Consider the following 20,985-nt stretch of genomic DNA (forward strand, 5'->3'; position numbering starts at 1 on the left):
CCCCCTTTCCCCCCCCCCCCCCCCCAGTTTCCTCAATCCTGGGGTGCAGAGCTCTGCCCTTGGACTTCCGAGCATGCATGGCTCATGTGCAGGGGCAGGGTGGAAGCACGTTCCTCAAGGCAGAAGGCCTGCTCTTGGTGAGAACTCTGGGTGTCAATCAAACAGACAGTGGTAGGGACTTTCGGTGCCCCCTCTTCAAGCTCTGCCCCTGCACTCCACTCTGCTGAACTTGCAGCTCATTCTGTAATAAATTCTGTAGTAGCAAGGCTGGGGCAGGTGCTCCGGAAGCCCGGCTGCAAATATGGTGTGCAAGGAAGCCATTGCCAGTCATACAAAACGGTTGCTATGGAACATGTTGAAAGTGAGAAAGAGGGTTTAACTGTGGATTTTATTATACGTGAGATAATAGAAAGGCCCAGGAAGCTGGCGTTGCAGCCACCCGCTGAGGGAGAAGAAAAGAGAGCAGCAGAAACAGCTAGAGGCGTTCCAACGGATGTTAACACGTGTGGACACCCTCGGGTCTCCTGGCCCCTTTCCCTTCACCCAGATTTAGTCTGTGGCAAATCTAAACATTTGCAAATTCACAGTTGTAATCAGTCATCCGGCACATTATGAACTTCCACTGGCGATCCCTGTGGGGGGAGAGTGAGAAAACTAATGTCAGTGAGAAAAGACACCGGGGGAAACACAGTGGAGGACATTTGGAAGCTGTAGGAACTGATGGGACACCTAACCTCGCTTTGATCTCAGACTTCTCTACGAAGTCTCCAGGGAACCCACACAGCTGTGAGGTCAGCCTGCGCCTTGGAGGGGACTCACTGGGTTCCTGGCTGTTCATCACCAGTTGTCAGCTCACACTGCTGTCACCCTACAAGTTAACGGATTGGAATAAACGCATTTATTTAACATCATCTCCACTTCATTGTAAAGAATCTTCTTTTAAAGAGGCCATCCGTTTTCTCACTAGTTCTTTCATTTACTGAGTACATACTCATCATGTGCTGGCCCCACGCTATACATTGTATGTTCCCCTTCAGAAAACATTCTTACGGAGAAATGAAGTGAGGGCAACAGCTCCAAAACTCCTCAAAATGGAAAAAAAAAAAAAAAAAAAAATGCCTGCCTTTCTGGTATAACAGAAATTGAATTTCCTGTCTGTTTAAGTGGTTAGGGGTGGGGAGCAGAGTACATAGAACTGCTCAATTTTGAAAAACGTGGTGTGGATACATTTCAAGGAATGTTCTTTGCTAAAGGCAAGGCTATGTTTTTCATTCATCTATTCAATAAAAATGATTGAGTGCCTGCTCTGCATGACGCTCCTGTGGTCTGATATGGTTTAACAATAACAATGATAATCGTTAGCTGCTATTTACTGAGCACATGCAATGTATGCAGCATTGCACTGGAGACTCCACGTGTTTTCTCATTTAATCCTCACACGATTCACTGTTTAGGAGAAGAAGCAAGCTCCAAGAAACAAGTGACTTGCTTTAAGGTAATACAAGTAATATGTAAGGATTTCAGGTTTCAACTTTGTTGGACTCAAATCTTGGTCTTTCTCTCATACCACACTGTCTCCCTACTTGGGTATTTATAACCCCATGAGAGGGCATGGCTGTCAGGCACTTTGATCCTGATAGGGGCCAAAAATAAAAAGTTTTTCCATAGTTCATCAAGTAAATACTTCCAAAGCACAGTGGGATCTTTTAACCTTAGAATTATCCTTCTCCCCTTTCAGTTTACAAGGCCTCTTTCCAATTCAGTTTTATCCTAAACACCATAACCGACAAGGCCTCCATCCAGTTTCTGAAGTGGCACATGGGACTGACCACCCTCAGATGTGGGAGGTATGGTGCACTCTGTTCAAACAGCATAAGGCAGGCTTTATAATTCTGAGTCTATAGCTCCAGGTTGTTTATTTAGAACAACTGGGAATAGAGTCCCCCAGAACAAGCTTTTGAAGGCCTGGCAGCAGTTGTCAACAGAGCACATAGCTTATTTTATATGGAGATTAGCAAACTGTGGCATGCATGTTTACCAAGTGAATTTAATTACTGCGGCCAAGTCTTATTTATCTGTGCACCAACAAACGCAGATAAACAAGACCTTATGGCCAGGCATTCATACCACTCTTTTAATTGATGCGGAACGAAACTTAGACTTGGTCTTAAGAGGACCAAAGGATCAACCAGGGATTCTCTGATTTCCCTCCAGGATAGTAGTTTTCAACCAGGGACAAATTTGCTCCCCAGGGTATATTTGGCAGTATCTGAAAATATTTTTGTTTGTCATACCTGGGGGTAGGGCGCTGGTGGCATCTAGTGGGTAGACTAAACAAGTAGAGTGCATAGGACGGATCCCTGCAACAAAAAATTATCTGGCCCTGAATGTCAATAGTACTCAGGTTGAAAAACTCCATTCCAGGAGGAAACCACTATGATTTGCATATGGAGGGAAAACCCCTGCACACCGTGAGTCCTGCACTGACAATGTTTCTCCAAGGTGGGGGCCTCAGTATCTTTTAGCAGAGTTAAAGAAACTCAAGTTGTGCATCTTTAAGCCACCGATTGTTAGTGACAGCAGCAAGATTGAATGAGTATATTTATTTTATTTTATTTTTTTCTGGGGGGAGTGAGATATTCATTTTAAACCAATGCAATGACATAAAATCTCAGTTTTTCATGATTCTGGGCAATCCACATAACTGAAAATTTCCAAGGCAACAGGAATTTGCATTTTAATTGTCAAAATATATTTATTTTGTAATAATTTTAGATGGCATTCTTTCTTTACTGTATTCTTTTCTGCCCTCTTAAACAGGAAATACAGAGCTAATTTTCTTGTTGACGTAGAGACATCATTAGGAATATTGAACACCCTGTTATACCGTTATTCAGTTTTGTACTTTGGGGTACGCACTCCTGCTAAATGACACCAAGATTCCATGTTCTTTGAGTTCTTGGGTGTTTCCTTTTCTTTCTTTCTTTTTTAAAAATATATTTCTTATGTACGTCATGTCATTCAGCTATTTCTTCTCACTAGTATAATGAGTTTCATTCTGAGTACTGTATTCTCTGTTCTAGCTGTAACTAGCTAGTTAAAAGTATATCTAAAATAAAAATAAGTATATGTGTGAAAACTGAAGGGTTCCCCTATGAATAAATATAGGAACTTTGGTTCATGGAACCTGCAACATATATTGTGCCTTTCCAGTGCTACATAGTGTCTTTTTAAAAAATAAAACCTAGGCCATATTAAATAAGTTAACTTTCGTTAAGTGAGAAGCAATTTCACTTGAAAACATAAATATACACAAAAGATAAGTCACTCAAATTCATCATAGCCCATTTCCTAATGAGTTAATCTAAGTTTTATTCAGTTATCAAAACATTTATTAGTAATTTTTCAAGAACTCATTTCTGCATAAAGCAATTATCACCTGACTAAAAGTAGGTCAAGCCAACTTTTAACACCTGGATTTACCCACACCTCTCTCTATATTAGTAGGGAGAAGAATTCTTGTTTTCTTTTTATTGTTCTGATATATTTGAGATAGGGTTGGGTAGCTGCTTATGACAGAAAGGGGATGGAAAAAGTTAGTGCTGTTTTTTTTTCTTTAGGTTATTTAACTTGTCCTCTTTTTAAAATTTTCTCAGCATTATTGAGGTATGATTAATTCCTCTTTCATTTCTAAATATGGTTAGTAGTTGCTATGTACTGAATGATGGTGGCCCCCACAAATTTATACATTGAAACCTAATACCCAATGTGATAGTATTAAGAAGTGGGGCCTTTTGGGAAGTGATTAAGTCATAGAGGCTTTGTCCTCATGAATGGGATTATTAACCTTATAAAAGAGGTTGAAGGGAGCTGCCTTGCCCCTTCCACCATGTGAGGACATAGTGAGAAAATACAGTCTTTGAAGCAGTAAGCCCTCACCAGATGCTGGATCTGCTGGTGCCTTAATGTTGAACTTCCTAGCCTCCAGAACTGTGAGCAATAAATTTCTACTGTTTATAAATTACAGTCTATAGTATTATGTTACAATAGTCAGAACAGATCAAGACAGAAGGTTTTGTGTGTTCTTTTTCTCCAATCCCTTCCTCTTCTCTTCTCTCTCCCTTCTTACACTCCAAAGTGGGGGTCATATATAAGGTCACGGGTTTGAAGAGGGTCCAGTTTGACAATGGGCACTCTTCCAAGCATTTTTGCCCTCTTCTCTTGATGTTTGATATGGAAAAAATGCTCTTTGCAACTGAGTGAGGGGAAGAGCTTAGAACATCAAGGGACACCAAGTTTAGAACTCTGCTCTGGAGAGGGCTGGAACCCATCCTCATCTCCAAGGGTCAGCTGCTCCATGATGTGGGTTTATGAGACAGCTCCCTTCCTATCACCTCCTGTTGTCCCTCCAAACCCTCAGTTAATCCTTGACCAAGCAGGAAACTAAGCTAAGGAAAACCCAAGATCAAAATTCCTGCAGCCTTTCATGGAGTTGGTCCCTAGAACCTCTAAGCTCTTGCCCCTGGGGAAGGGGTTATTCTCACCTTTCCACTGAAGAGAAAGTAGTTGTTGCTCCTCGCATGTAGTAATCATAACTGTAGGAAATCATGTCCATTTCCTCACCATAGTGGCCTGGATATTCTGTTGTCAGCCTATGCAGGGAGAACAAAGGGTTAGAGGGAAAAGATAAAACACATTATTATTGCTGGGAGCAAACAGAGATGTACTAGGAATAAGAGATGCAGTTTGAACATCTTGGGAGATCCATGCTGGAGTTAGACAGGCTCCACCAAGCCATTTCAGGCTGCAAGAAAACAGACAGCTCTCTTTCTACTTATCTTTCTTTTCCTGCCTATTAAATTGTACACTGAAAAAGATTTGGACTCACCAAGTTTTGGAGAAATATTAGATAATATTAATATTAGTCCCATTCCATTCAACCCAACTAGGACAATGTTTATAAACTGCGGATTCTGAGTCATTAGTAGATCACAAAATCAATTTAATTGGTTACGACCAGCTTTAAAAAAGAAAAAAATAAAATTAAAAAAAAATTAGAGAATGCATTACATGTAATAAGGATAGGTTCATGTGTGCTTGCATGTAAAAATTTTGTTTCAAATATTTATGTGTGCATATGTTTATATGATGTACATATTGTATGATAGGTTAATATATATTTCTTACTGTGTGTCAATCAAAAAAGTGTTAAGCAATATTTTTCTAAAATGTAAGCTCTACAAAGGTAGAGTTTTCTCCTTGTTCACCATTGTTTTTCTGACACCTAAAACAGTTCCTGGTACATAGTAAATATTTGCCGAATAAATAAATGGTCTTGGGAGAGCCACTTAATCTCCTTTTCCTGATATACAGAAGAATAAAAACTACCTTATAGGTTTGTCATTGGAACTAATAAAAGTATGTGTGATTCTATGGTTTGAATGTTTGCTCCCTTTGAAACTCATGTTAAAACTTAATCTCCAGTGTAACTATATTAAGAAGTGGGGCCTTTAAGAGGTGCTTGGGTCATGAGGGCTCTACCTTCATGAATAGACTAATGGATTAATGGGTTATCATGGGAGTGGGTCTGTTATAAAAGCCAGTGTGGCTCTCAGTGAGCCTCCTCCCCATGTGATGCCACGTGCTGCCTCAGGACTGCAGAGAGTCCTCTCTGGCAAGAAGGCCCTCCCCAGATGCAGCCCCTCAGCCTTAGACTTCCCAGCCTCCAGAACTATAAGAAATATATCTCTTTTCTTTATAAATTACCTAGTTTGTAGTCTTCTGTGATAGGAACAGAAAAGGAACTAAGACATGTGATATACTAATAGTGGTACATGGTAAACATTGCATCATTAGGAGCTATTTTATTTCTTCTTCCTCCTCCTCCTTTTCCTTCTTTCTCCCCCAAGATTGATTCAATCCTGGGCCTCCTAATGAGTAAGTCTGTTGTGGTCCTTCTTGAAATAAATCTAGAATCCTCTGGTTCTCATCAGGGCTCTGCCACTGGAGATTTTAGAACCAAAATAGTCCTTTCAGCATGAAATGCATCCTCCAAAGTCTTTATCTGCACCCCAAGGCTGCTCAGGAAACAACTAGTTAGTGAGTGTAAGTAAGTTCACTTGATTTAGGTTGACCAGGTCATTATAAATTGATGATAGAATGATCTTCCTTTCTGCAGACTGATGATTTCTCTCTTAAGATTGTAAGGATTGTCATGAAATCTTGAAAAGATTGATTTATAAACTGCGAGGGAGCCCCTAGGAGGATCTTAGTGCTTAGGTGCACTGAGATCTATGTTTACATCAAGGTAACCTGAAGTTAGCCAGAGCCCTAAACGCCACACTCTCTTGGTTCATAATCATTTCTCTTTTTCCACATTATTCACTCGCTTTTGTTCTCTGACTTGTCTTAAGACATAATGATGCCCTGTCAGGCTGCCAAGCCCAGCCATAGTGGGTTGCATGTAATTTTGCTTAATATGTTCATGAAGGGAAATAAGGTTCTGCTAATTCAGAAACATATTTTGAGCTTCTAAAGGACCCAGAAGCAGAGCTTCCTCTTTCTAATTAAAAAAGTCTGTTAAAAGTCTCATAAAGAGACCTCACAGTGCCTCACTTGGATCCCATTGATTTGTGATTCATGAGGATTCTAACATGGGCTGTATTAAAGTTTACTCAAAGAAAGAAGAGTTCATTGAGAACATGAATAATGCAAATTAAGATTACAAGAAATTGGGGATGGGGAAGTGTTTCCCTTACTTCAGGGAACACAAAATATTTTCCAGAACTTTTGAAGTGTTTTTTGGATACGATGTATAAAGGCTAATTACCAAACATTTCTATTTCTGCTAAGGTAGAATCTATATATGGCAATATATAGCATTAGGCTAAATCCAATTGCCAAAAGTATTTGAAAATAATCAGGCTAAATTTTTATTTTTAGTTTTTACTTACCACTCAGATCTGTTTTCAGATTACTTGTATAGTTAACCATATTTGGAATAAAGTGGAAAAGAAAAGCTTGCATTAAAAACAAACAAACAAAACAAACAAGTTTTAAGCTTCAAAGGGGGAAAAAAGTTATGCAATGCTTTCTTTAACTAGCATTCTCTATTGTTTCTTTTTTGGTAGTGACCAGACATAGGCGCCCTGCCTAACTGGACAGTTTGTTTGGGAACCCTCTTTGTGGGGAACTGCTGTTAAGTGAATTTCTAGAACGTCCTGGAGAAGGCAAGTTGAATGCTTTTTGGTACATTTCCATCTTGATCCCAGCTGGGTTTTGTTTTCTTTGATTTTTGGTTGTTGTTTGTTTTGTTTTTGTTATAAAATCATAAGATCAAGTTTAGACTATCTTACAGATCCCTGGATTAAGGATAGGGAAGGAATCAGATATTGATGGAAATCACCCCTACTTTGTGAAACAATACAGAGGGAACAATGGCCCCAATCACTGGTAAAGTGAACCTCCTGAGCACCGTCCACAGCAAGAACTGCTGTTTCAGCATGGCCCAGGGTGCTGTATTTTCCAACCAGATAGATATGTCTCCATTTAGTTCTTGATGAGATATCACATACACACACACATACAAACACACACAATGTCCTAATAAATGAAAACCCAGGTAATAGCTCCTCAGAGAGAAAAAATAATTTAAGCTTTCGGCACTAGGCACTGAGACAGGGCATAGGGACTTGTCAGGAAATTGACAGTGGCTACAAGGAAGCAGAATGATCAGTTTCATAAACAGTGGCATTGGGCTCCTGATGATGGGAGAAGAATTCAATGTGGTTCCAGCTTCCTTGTGAACTACTGGGTCACTTCAGGAAGCTTTTTGGCAGAGCACCCTTCATACTGAGCACTGCCACACATTCCTACACCAATTAAAACAATCAAACAAGGCTTCAGCTTGGCAAATGAAAGCAAAGGCAGGCCTGGATGGCGCCTTTATTCAATTTATTGAAATGAGTCTATTTTTAAAGCTCTTCTGTAGGGAACCTTATTTATCCCCTCTGAAGAAACCACTGCGTGTGTGTGTGTGTGTGCGTGCGCGTGCGTGCATGTGTGTGTTCATTCTTTCTGTCACTTTTGGGTGAATGACTATTGGGGTACAATTTTGTACTTCACAATCTTTTTCTGCTGTCTGCAGGCGAGATGAAACATAGAGAGTTGTTCCAAAGCTAAGTGAGAGCTTGACGCTGTAAAACCACTTGTACAAACAAGAAATGTCAGATGAGGTTGAATGAGATGGAAAGAAACTAAATAATATCTTGGTTATAAGCTGAAGAAAACCAGTCCAAACTGATACAGGATTTTCTCGTGTAAGACTCCTAAAGCACTGAAATTATCAACAGATCCAACTAGACTTAACGAACATTTGCTGACCAATGCGTCCTAGACTGAACTGCTGGTGATGGAAGTCAGAGCTGCTTTACCATGAGAACAGGACATGTAACAGAGGTGAGCCCAGATATATGCTGTCACACCCATTTTAAAAAGGGGAATGAAGATGCAATTTAGTTACAAAAGGCAGTCAATTTTAGTCATTGTCAGAGGTCTGGCTGAGAAGTGACTATGTTTTTAATAGTTAAAAGAAAGGTTTTGATTCTATTCCTCAACATAAAGTGACTCGGCATAAGATTTTGTGAAAACCCTCCTCTGCTAGATCTTACTGATTACTAAGCAGTTGGACCTAAAGTCAAACCTCATAGCACTGAGATCTGTTTGTTACATCTGTGTGACCTGTGGGCAATTAGGACAACTGGATTATTTGGCATCATCCTGGAGGCTCTTTTTGCAGGACATTTGTTCCTTCTGGTGTGCATGTGAGCAATTGCAGTTTTGTGTCATGGCCCCAAATCAGCAAATGTCATGTCCCCAACCTTATGCCACTTTGTGAAGAAACCAGAAAAGCACACACCACAGACTCCCTACCATGAAAAACTGGAAGAACCCAGCATTTACATGATAACAATTAGCAATAAAACAGAATGTTTTCTGAACTATTCTTTAGAGCTCAGCTCATGCTCAAACATTTTAGAGAAGCTTCTTCTGGGCTATCAATATCTAATTCTGTTTTGCTCCTATTTTCTCCACTGCCTGATTAGCACCTTATTTTAAATATACTGTTCTAATGTCTTATGACATGTCAGCCCTGCATATTTAGCATTTGATTAAAATAATAGAATACTGTATAATAACTTGTTTCCTAATGATGACCAATGTAGTGAGCTCTTTGAAGGATCACTGGTACATGCCATCATATACACCTTTTATGATCCAGTTCAGAAGTGGGCCTGGAGGAGAACTCAACAGTTGTGAATTTGATGGGTTGAGGTTGGCTTATATTCTATATTCAGTTAAAGAGATGCCCCTTTCTGACAGGCATATAATTGAGAAGTTTCTTAAGTAAACCCAGTCTCTTCCTGATCAATTCTCTTGCATAAGGCTTTTCCTACAAGGAATAAGGCTATTTCAGATTAGACTGCTTTGTCAATCCTTGACATCCTTAATAGGTACTGCATCAGAACCTGTTTGCATTACTTTTGCAAAGACAGGAAAAATAAAACCCCAATGCAGTTATGTATAAAGGAAGCACCCACAAAGGAACAACCACTCTGGCTTCTTCCTAAATTGCTGGGGATTGGCCATGTGGGGCTGAATGACCAGGACCACTGCAGTCACCCAAGTGCCTTTCTCTGCACAGACATCCTGAACCTTGGGGTCCTGGGGGTATGAGAAAGAATGTCAAGCATTCATGTCTGTCCTCTGCAGCATTTTGGGGGTTTATATTTTAAACAGTTCAGATATGTATCACAACACAGGGGAACACAGTTCCGGGGATATCTGTAGCTTAAATTAGAAGAGGAAAGTCTGTGAATAGTTTCCAAATTGTTCTCTTGGAACTTAGTTCCTAGCTCACTGTCCAAGCCCAGGGCTGGACTCATGTTGACTTTTTTTCTGCCACACTACACTGTGGCCACCCTGGGCCTGCACATCAGTGGGGACAACTCCATCTCCAGTATCTCCCCTCCAACACAAATAGCTGCTTTCTTCTCTGTTTTCACCACTAGATGCCTACTGACCTGTTATCGAATGTGTCACCTGCATAGGTCTTATTTCTTCACCCAGACTGAGAAATGGCTCAGTACTGTGCAAAAAGCATGGGATTTGGAGGCAGATAGAACTGTTTGAATCAAGTTCGGAGCTTTGAAGGAATTCACAATTTCTGTACCTCAATTTTCTCATCTGTGTAATAATATAATTTTTGTGTGTGAAGATTAAATGAGCTAACACATGAGACCAGGACCAGTATTGGTAAACAAAAGTTATTATTGCTATCATCATTATGAGGGTACTTCAAAAAGTTCATGGAAAGATTTGTATTATCTTTTAATTCTATTTTTCCATGAACTTTTTGAAGTACCCTCATATTAGAAACTCATAGACAAGTTGTATTTATTTTATATCCTTTCATATTCATTGACTGGCTAATGATTAAATGAATGGAGGAATGAATGATTGCCTCTAGAATCCAGTAGAGGAAAGTAGACGAGATAGAATGAAGTGACAGATTTAGTCTGTAATTGGGAGATTTACTTTGTTCTAAATAGCCTTGGGTTAGCCAATACTTAGACAATCAGTCACATCTCTGAAATTTCTGCTTTTGAAGTTTGAGAATAGAGAGGCGTCATTCATATGCAGGCAGCAAATACATGTCTAAATTGTAAATATGGCACAGTAATTATGACAGCCACTCCAGGTGATGAAAGGACTGAGTGATTTTGCTCAAGCTCAGAGGGGCTGTTGCCTGCCAGGGTGAATATTTTGTGTACCATGCAGTTCAGGGCAATAGTTGTCAGCAGGGCACAGAAGCATCTAAACCCAATGCAAGCTCCCTTCAAATGTAACATCCAATCCTATTTTCTCAAAACATGGGTATCTCTATCTCTATAGTAACAGCTCCCAGCTTGCTCAGAGGAACCAGAGTAGAAGCTGCCCTTCTCGCCAGGCATCCAGGAGGAAGCTGTGCTGTAGGAGGCCATCCAGGCAGGGGCGGGGGTGACAGACACCGCAGTGGGGAGCCTGTGAGGTCAGTCCTGTCCACTCTCAATGCAAACACTCCTCCTCTCGTGTTAAAGTATGAATAATAAAGACACCAGTTAAAGATTAACTTTGACTGGGTATTTTGGGGTGGGAGAGAGGAGGAGAATGTTCTGATTAACTGATTATGTTGTTATTGTTAACTAGACCTGTCCAGGAATTAAGGAAAACCACTCTGGCTTATGACTTGAGCCGGGGGAGCAGGGAGGTAGGCGGTGGAGAATACAAAGTCTGAGAGTCACAGGATCTCAGGGTTGAAGGAAAATATAAAGGTCATCTAAACTGATTCATGGTTTTTTTGGTCAAAATATATTATCCAATGAACCTAATGAAAGATCATTGTGAAGGTTAATTCTAGGTGTCAACTTGGTTAGATGAAGGAAAACTGAGAAACGTGGTAAAGCAATCTTTTTAGGTGTGTCTGTGAGGGTGTTTCCAGCAGGGATTAGTATGACAGTCTGGGTGGCCTGGGTGTGAAAGACCCACCCTCGGTGTGGGTGGGAACCATCCAATCCACTGGGGGTCTGGAGAGAACAAAAGACGGAGGAAAGGGGTAAAGCTCTCTCTCGATCCCCTGGAGCTGGGATACACTCTTCTCTCCTGTCCGTGGACATCAGAGCTTGAGACTCTTCAGCTTTTGGGTTCCGTGACTTACACCAAGGACACCATCAGCTTCCCTGGTTCGGAGGCCTTTGGACTTGGACTGAGCCACGCTACCAGCATCCAGTTTACAGACGGCCTATCGTGGGACTTTTCTTCACAGTCGCATGAGCTTATTCCCCTAATAAATCCCTCTCATACAGTTATAACATATCCTATTGATTCTATCTCTCTGGAGAACCCTGACTAATACAGCCATGGATTTGGAGAAGGATCATTTAGAAAAGGAATTCCAAACTGTCAGTTCTTGGGACACAGTCTCTGCCTAGACAGGAGACAGTCTGGTGTGTGGCGTGTAGCAGCTGGAGCTTTTAGGAGAGGGGAATTATTACTAACAGTCTCTGAAGAGTTGTGGCTGCTTCAGTGACATGTGTTTGTGGTTTGCAGATCACTGGATGAAGAATTTGAATTCTCATGTACACATAAATATTTGTAAAATTTACACATTCATCCAATCCAGTGGGAGCTGTTCAGTAACAGCATGTCCACATCTATCAGGAATTCACTCTCTTGCCAGAGTCCAGTGATACTATGATATCCAACAAGAAACTGCACCAGCTGAAAAGAGAGCAGCACCTTGGTTCCCACCAAACGAATAAATCCCGCATTCATTCAGGAGCTAGTTAGATGATTTGTCTTTTCCAGTTCTGAGTAGTGATATTTCTGAATCCCTAAATGCTCGCAAGCACAGAGGCGCCAGACACTCACTTAGCTAGTTCAAAACAGCGTCGGGCTCCACGCTGCAGAATGTCTTGCACAGTGGCAGGGGGACGGTGTCGTCTCCACCTACGCTCATCCAGGAGGTAATTCAAGCTAGTTAAAGTGATGTAAGAGAAGCTTCCAAATAGGAAGATTATCAGCATTTTACTGTGGGAAAATGCCGGAAAATACTTCTCACTTCACTCTGTACGGCTATTAAAAGGATCAAATACAAATAGTGCATGTGAAAGAAGTCTTTATCAACTATAAAACATTGTTATATCAATGTCAGGTTTCGCCATTGTTACTATTCCTAGGGACCCAAAACATTCAGTTACTCATTCAACAAATGTATTGAGGGGCTACTTTATGCCAATAGTGTGGTGAGATGCTGAGGAAATAAGGCCTAGTTTATGCCTAGAAGCTTCATTCTGTTTAGAAAGATATATAATATACTGTCATGACTCAGGCAATTTAAGATGCCACTAAAATGTCTAGACACACCAGTGGGATAGTGAGTCATCTGCTGTGTACCGTGGCACATACTGCGATCTCGTACTGCTGCTTCTCCAAAGCTTCCTTTGAAAAAATACCATTTCCTTGGGCAGCTGTGGTAGTTCTTAGCTCTCACACCAGGCTATCAGAAATAGAACGAGCCAAGTTGGAATGTACCTTAGCGGGACTCTCTGAGTAATTCTCTCTTCTTTCCCCTACCCTTGGGTTCTACTGATACCGATGAACAATGACATGACGTGTCTGCATAGTGGGGTAGGGGTGAAGAAGGGTGGGGTGGGGTGGAGTAGGGGTGAGGGTGGGAAGGTCATTGCAGACCAAGATTTGGGGTAAATTTTGCTGCTGGAGACCTGAATGTCTCCTGGCTACTCAAGAAAATTTGCTCATCTCTATTCTATTTAAACTTGGGACTTTGTTCCTACATATGTATTTCCATACTCATTAAATTCTTAGCATCTTTTTTTTTTTTTTTGTCTTTTTTCATGACTGGTAACGGGATCGCAACCCTTGGTGTCGCGCCCGTACCACGCTCAACCAGTGAGCGGACCGGTCTCTATATGGGATCTGAACCCTTGGCAGGAGCACTGCCGCGCTCCCAAGCACCGCACTCTACCGAGTGCGCCACTAGGCCGGCCCAAATTCTTAGCATCTTAATTGGTGAATTGCACCTAAGGGAACTCGAGAAGATGAAATGGGAGGAAGGATATCTAGCATTTGTGAGGAAGCAGAAGTAGCCTGGAACCTGTCCTCAGCTGGCCACCCGAAGTCTGGGCATCATTAGAATGACAGTGGAATTTGAGATAGAAAAACCTATCTTTTTCAGATCTCAGCATCCAAACAAACAGGATAAACTTCAAGCATCAATGATGAGTGTTGACACAGATCACAGAAATCCATAGAATATAGGAATTCTGAGATTTTTCCTTTATCTCACCCTTACCTCCATCCACCCTCTACCTCTGCTGTTTGATGACTTTCCTAAAACCAGTGAGCCTCAGTTTCTCGCCTGGGTCCTCATCCCACTCTCTGTTGTTCTGTTTGGCCAGGAGCCATGTGGCCAGCCATGACCGAGTGGTCCCAGATGTGGCAGGCTCTCCCATTCATCTTGGCAGAGACCTCGGGCCTTGCTGTAATGAGGAACGCAGCTGCCCCAGCTCACTCCTCCTCTGCCAGGAGAAGAATGAGTCAGTACACGCCCTGCAGACAGTCCAAGCGGACATGTATCTTGTTCTCTGCGTTACTAACTCCAGTCACAGTTCTGCTTCCTGCAAGGCCATCTGGCCCCTCATTGTGTTGATCCTGGGCAGTCTGTCTTTGAAAGGCCTGTGCATTGGTGAGGAGGCTGGATCTCTCCTGCAGCTGGGAGGGTGAAGGGGACTCTGCTGCAAGACAGGCCAATTCTGTGTGACCGTAGCCAATGACAATGCCAGACATATATCATCTCATGTAATTCTCAAGTTGAAACTAGGAAGTAGGCTGAAATTACTCATTCCCCCATTCATCCAACAAATGTTAATGAGTGCCTGCAGTGTGCCCGGTATCATTTAAAGGGCTTGGCATACATCAGCACAAAGATCTCTGCTCATGTAGAGCTCATATTCTAGGGCAGAGGTGAGAAGGTGGGGAGAGATTAAAAACAAATTTTAAGTAAGAAAATCATATTTTCTGGGCCATGTTACCTTTTTCTGCACACCCTCCAGAATCATTTATCTGAACATTCATCAGCAGCTATTATGAAGAGACTATGTTCCATGAACTTTGCTAGGCACTGGGACACAAAGATCAGAGAGAACTCCTGTCCTCTAGATGCTCACAGTCAAGGTGGAGAGAGGCAACCACACATGGTCGTTAAGATGCAGTGTTAGTACTGTAACAGGGGCATCTAGGAAGGGCAGGAGCACAGGGCCACCCATACCTAGGGCTCCCTGTGTGGCCTGCACAGGGCTGCTTCCCTCTTGTCCAACAACTCCCTCTTCTGCTACTGGTCACTCCTCTTTGGCCACCCACTGTACCCCAACCCTGATGATTTCCTTTAGGGTCTGACTAAGGGAAAGTCTTGCTAATGTGGCAAATGGGTTAACTGAGTACTAGTTTTTACTTGTTCTTTCAGATAATTTATTTACATTTTAACTGGCTTTTAATACCTTGCAATAAAGGGAGGCTGGCTTCATTGTGGGAAGTGCCATTCTGTTGGCAGCTGGGGAAGGAAGGTGGGGAAAGCTGCACTTCTTAAGTTGCACAGGCAGGCTCCTACCTCCTCTCGCCTCTCACTGGGGCCCCCTTGTCTTTGGAACCTTCATCCTCTCTGTGGAAAAAGTTCTGGCATCTGGATTGCCCTTTGCAAAAGTACCTCAAAAGTACCTTCGGAGTTAAGAAAATTTTAAAGCTCAAAACAACCTCAATGATCTTCTTTCAAGTCCTGGGAATTTCAACTTGTGATCCAGAGGTCCTTGGCAGTGTGTCCATGAATGGCCTTTGGGGAGTTTGAAGACTTGTGAAATTCTCTGCAAACTTTTGTATAAACATGCTTAAGTGCATTTCCCCCCGAAGACAAGCTCTATAGTTTTCATGAGATCCTTAAAACTCTGGAGACTCAGAAAAGTTGGCCATCATTTTAAGTGATGTACTGGAGGATCCTCAGAGAAGTAAAGTGACTTGCTGGAGACAGCAGTTGCAGTGGGGAGGGGAGCCAGGAGAGGGGGAGGAGGAGAGGCCAGAACAGAGGCTGGACTCAGTTTCTCATTGCCCACCAGTGCTCCTCCCACCTGCTCCACCATGTGAGATCTGTAGGTCTCTGACTCAGATCCTATCATGGTTGTATCATGAGCCCTCACTGTGCCTGCTCACCTGCTGTGGTGAGGTAAGGACTGCTGTATGCAGGCAGTTTTGGAGAGCTGGAGGAGGTCCCCACTCCATCATACAGCTACAGGTACCAGCTGATTTTGAGCTCTGTATTTACTCATGGTCATTACTTTAAAAACAAAAATGTTAAGCTTTGGAGCTGACTGTCCCTAGAGACACTGTGCACCACTTGAGCATCTGTGGAGTAACACTGTCTGATTGCAGAGAATAAGCATAACCTGCAAGGCTGTCCTTCCAAGCAGCAAGCTAGAAAAAGATAAATCACTTGAGTGAGCCAAGTGACTGAGCCAAACTTTAGTGATGACACTTTTGGATCCCTTTGCCCAAGGCAGAAATGCTTCGTTTGTTTTCAGACCAAAGAATCTGGGACAAGTTGTATTATCAACACCCAGTGTAAGTTATCAGAGTAAGTAAATATATACTCACTGTCCTGGTCAGCTGGAAGGCTGGGTCAGGAGATATTTGGCATCATCCCAAGGAAAGGGAAAGGAACAAAATTTCACAGGCTGGAATTACAAGTTGATCTAGAAAACAGCAGCATCTTTTTTTTTTTTTCTGTCTATAACTATATACTAGACTCTGACCCATGATAAGGTTGGTTTCTCCCAAAGAAGGACTGCAGGAAAATAGGTTTCCAAACAGGTCCTACAGCCTTGGATGTGGTGAGAAGTTAGCATGGTACAGGGAAAAAAAGCACTGGGGCAGGAGTCAGTAAACCTTGGCTCAAGACTTGGCATCCCCATGAAATAGTTGCGTGACCAGGCCAGGCACTGCCTTGCTTGATTGTTCTTTTTCCTTTTCTGCCAAAAGAGGGGAGTGGGAGCATTGGGCTAAATAACCTGTAGGGTCCCTCCTAGTGTGAACATTCTTCTAACTTATTCATACATTAATTCATTCATCATTCATTCTCTTCTGTATGCTAGTTGCTGCATTCCATGCTTGCTTGTGACAGCTCAGGCCTGTCTGAAGCCAGAAACGTGGACTAGAGTACCCACTGGACTCTCCTTCAACCCCGTGAAATATGGGGTTTGGCTGCAAACTCACCAGCAGGAATATGGACACCTCTTGCTGTAGCGACAGCAGTAAAATTGCCACTCCCGATCCAGCACTGACTCAAAGTAGCGGCTCTGAAATCCCGCCACCAGCCCGTTGTTGGAGCATGTCTGGTACCTGAAGAGAAGAGAACAACGCCCAGAAATATAAGAACAATGATACATAAATAAACCCCTTCCCAAGGCCCCACCATCCACAGTTACACACTCTCTCACTGACCTAGATTCCTAACAATTTATTCCACTTTTATGCAGATAATAAAGTCTTTGTTACATTTGTACAAATAACATATGCTCACCATTAAAATTCAAAAGACTCAGAACATTTTAACTGAAGAAAATTTGGGAACTATGCTCCTAATACACCTCTATGAATACAGAGTTAGATAGAAGGATGCATAAATGGATGGATACAGAATTTTACACTTAGAACTTTACAAAAGCAAGATTGCATTATTCATGCCATTTTAAATAAAAGATAATATAATTCATTTTACTTGAATTCAAAATAAAAAGAAGAAACACAATAAGTCGATGAACTTCACATAAACGTTTTTTCTGCTTAAGAGCAGAACCCTGGAAGTTGAGCACAGGAATGATCATTCTGCTCCTATGCAGCATGCAAAGCCCAGATGGGAACTGCCATTTGTCCAGGGCAACGCTGGGAACACAATCCCAGGTTCTCACTACTTCTCCAGGAATCTTTTTACCACCCACTAGCCTGTGAACTGCACAGGGTCAGGGCGTGTTTTGCTTAGAGTTCTATCCCCAGTGCCTATGGAGTCTTGGTGGCTGGAGGCACTCCTTGCAGAGTTGCAAAGGCCCATTGAACTCCCCAAACTCCCTCTAGGGGTCCCTTTCCCTTCCTTACTGCTTAGTCCTAATTTTTCAAATACGGTAACCCCCCAACTCTGGTCTCCAGAATTTTCACTCTTTCATTTTACCTGTGCTGTGGCTGGTCTTCACAGCACCTTCCTAACTAAGCATTGGCTTAGGGCAATCATTTCTTCCTTTGTTCCATTTCCAGTACTGCTTTCTCCCATTTCTGCCCCAAATCCCACAGTGCCTTAAGGATTGCCACTTTTTGCTGTGATGCTGTTTTCCACCTGACCACAGTGGGTTCCTACCTCATGTGAATAAGACCTTTCACAAGCCCTTCCAAAATAGGTCTTTAGCTGCCTCTGCTTCTTTGTACTTCCTACCCACCCTGGCCATTGATCTGTTCCCCTCTATGAGTGGGTAGAGCAGGCAGTTGTCCATATAGCCTGGCCTGCCAGCTGCTGGAATACAGTCCTGTTTTCCAAGTAAAGATAAGTTTCCAGAAAATACAGTAAATAAAATAAGAATACATACCCTGTGCTGACTGATGAGAGAGAACTTGCTGACATACAGACTGTAACACTACCTGCAAATGGGTTTCGTTTTGTTCTTTCTCATTGTTGTTAATGAACTTGTAGATCTGACAAAACTAGATATTAAACATATTATAGGTCCCTGGTTAGAAAGCATCTGTCCTTTTCATCCCTTTATTATTCATTTATTCATGCCACATATGTATATTCAAATATGCATTTATTTATTCATTCATCCATTCAACAACTTACACTCTGCTACTCTTCCATATCAATCACTTTACTACTGTGTTGAGAGAAGAATTGAGGGTTTGGTACTTGGTCTCCCATGCAAATTAGCTTTGATTTCCTGTTGTCAGGACTTGTAAGAAGTTCTGACAGTCTAGTGAACTCAGCTACAGGAGATCAATGATGCAAGTAAGAGGTAAATTGAGACCCAGGGCCCTTTGATCATCCAGCCTTCTTTGCTCTGTCATTGCTCACATCTCATCAGGAGTATTACCACTTTGTGAATATCTGGCATATTTCAGAAAGCCACACGATTGAAATAGACTACTAAGTTTGTGGTATGATGGAAAGGTAGCTTTGGGGGCTGATTTTCCAGAATGGTCTATTCTATCCTAATTCCCAGCAATGTGGGTGAGAGGTAACTTTGATATGAAGCTCTAAGAGTTGTAAGCAAAGTTCGTATGTGTCCAAAGAGAGAAGGTGCAGCAGACTGGTGCTCTCTGTGACCCTCTCTCTTACCATTACAAAACACTCTGCTTTTCTCTAAAATGGAGCCCTTCAGAACTGAGCCAGCCTGTGGTTTCCCTGGAGCTGTTGTTCCAATGTTTGGCTCTCAGATCCCTACAGGAGACCAGGTTACCATGGTGCTAAGTTCCCCTAAGTAAAAATAAATGTAGGAAGATAAGCTGAGCTGCTTCATGGAGTATCAGTGCTGGAGGCATTCTGAGTTCCAGGAATTCCCCAGGGCTGTCAGCCAGGCAGCCAGCCCCAGGGCCCGGACGGGGAGTGTATGTCACTTTCTCACACACTGCCTCAGATAACGCTGCCCTGTGAAGAGTGTTGGGACCCTCCATGCTCAGAGTCTAAAGACATGGTGAAATCAGATAACTGAACATAACCCTCCTCCCCCAGCTTCGATTCCATTGCCGTCACATTTTGGTAGAGTGAGCCTGCTCGGGAGTTTGGTAGTACAAAATCATCCCTTCCAAAACTGGATCTTTGCAGGGGTCCATTTTCACAGTATGGGGAGCAGTATAGCAGCATGGTTAAGAGCATGGGCTATGCTGCTGGACTGGTGCTCCTCTGCTCTCCGTCACCATGGGCAGGCTTCATACCCTCTAATGGTCTCAGTTTCCTCATCTGTAAAATGGCATAATAATAGCACATAAGGAATCTTATATGCACAATGCATATAAGATTCCTAAAATAGTGTCTGTTAATGCCTCATAGATTACTTATTACTGTCATTGTACTTTCATTTAATCTACACAGTATTTGGGAGTATATTTTGTGAAAGCTACCCCTTGACTCCCCTGTCTCCAGTCAGTGAAACGCTGGTTGATGGCCACGCACTCCCTGAATTGCCATTTCCCTAAAACAAAACTCACTGAGTTTGGATGTCTCAGCCACTCACTTGGTACCATGGGTGCTTTAGTATGTCTTATCACTCTCAGGAGATGGTAAAATCTTTGAGGAAAAAGATCACTTGATCTTTATTTTATATCCCTCACTGTGCCTGCCACTGTGGTCCAGCAAATGTTTAATGCAAGAATGAATGAACAAACGACCCAGCTCTCTCCCATTGTCAGAGGCAGAACTGACTTTTAAGTCCCTCACTCAAATCCATGAAGAGCCCTGAAACTTCCTCCAAGTAGTTTCCGTGGAACTTGGGGGAGTGGCCCATCTTCCCGCTTCCACCTTCTCCCTTAAGAACACTCTCCAGGATGAGTGTGCAAAGTGGATAGCTCTGCACTCCTCTTCTCTATTCTTCTCACCTTCAATCACCTTTTTAAAAGCTCCTTATTTTACAGGACTCACCTAAACCTTGGCGACAGCCACAGGATTACAAACACTGAACCAGGCAGCCTCCTAATGGGATGGGACCGGGGGAGCTCGAAGGGCTTGTGTTGCTAAAGTTATTCAAATTCAATTTAACAAAAAAAGGGTTAGTGGTCAAAAGACATGTGCATCGCTCTGATTCATCTCACAGCACCTTGTTGTTGCTCCTGAATGGCCTGCAGAACAGAGTATTGGCCCAAGACTGCAGCTTTCCTGGTGAGTTGTGTGACATGACCCTGGTTGAGTCATTGGCACAGACTCCATGGGAACATTTCCTCAGAGCCAGAGGGCACCAGTACCCTGCTTCAGAGACTGTCTCCTCTCCATCTTAGAAGACGTACTTTTTTTCTCACCATCTCTTTAAAGGCTGAGGCTCAATTTCAGATTTACAAAAATGGAGCATTCTTAACCCTGCTCTACCTGAAATCAGAAACTTTCTATAAGAAAAACCACAAGGCATTACTCCTCTTCTGACAACAACATTTGTGGACCTGTTCTGAGAAAGTGGCCTTTCTGCAAATTGTTTATTTGAGGGCCATCTCCCAGAAAGCCTAGACAGGAAACTTTCTCCTTCTTTGCAACAGTAAAACATAAAAGCAACAGAATGTAGGGGAAAGAGCCCTTGTTGAGGAATCAGCAGACGTGAGTTCTAGTCCTAGCCCTGACTTTGACATGCTTTG

The 20,985-nt window shown here is 42.3% G+C and overlaps 1 protein-coding gene across 1 annotated transcript in view; it reads right to left on the minus strand.

Annotated features, from left to right (window-relative positions):
- Positions 1–369: 369 nt before the first annotated feature.
- The window catches only part of DPT (dermatopontin), a 29,296-nt gene continuing 8,680 nt past the window's right edge, over positions 370–20,985 (minus strand). The window contains exons 2-4 of the mRNA XM_008583040.1: positions 16,879–17,004; positions 4,545–4,652; positions 370–632 (exon numbers count right to left, since the gene is read on the minus strand). Coding sequence (XP_008581262.1) covers positions 566–632; positions 4,545–4,652; positions 16,879–17,004 — 301 coding nt within the window. The 3' untranslated portion in view covers positions 370–565. The remainder of the gene's footprint in view (positions 633–4,544; positions 4,653–16,878; positions 17,005–20,985) is intronic.

Source organism: Galeopterus variegatus, unplaced genomic scaffold, assembly GCF_000696425.1.
Source record: "Galeopterus variegatus unplaced genomic scaffold, G_variegatus-3.0.2 Scaffold2807, whole genome shotgun sequence".
Classification (NCBI taxonomy): Eukaryota; Metazoa; Chordata; class Mammalia; order Dermoptera; family Cynocephalidae; genus Galeopterus; species Galeopterus variegatus.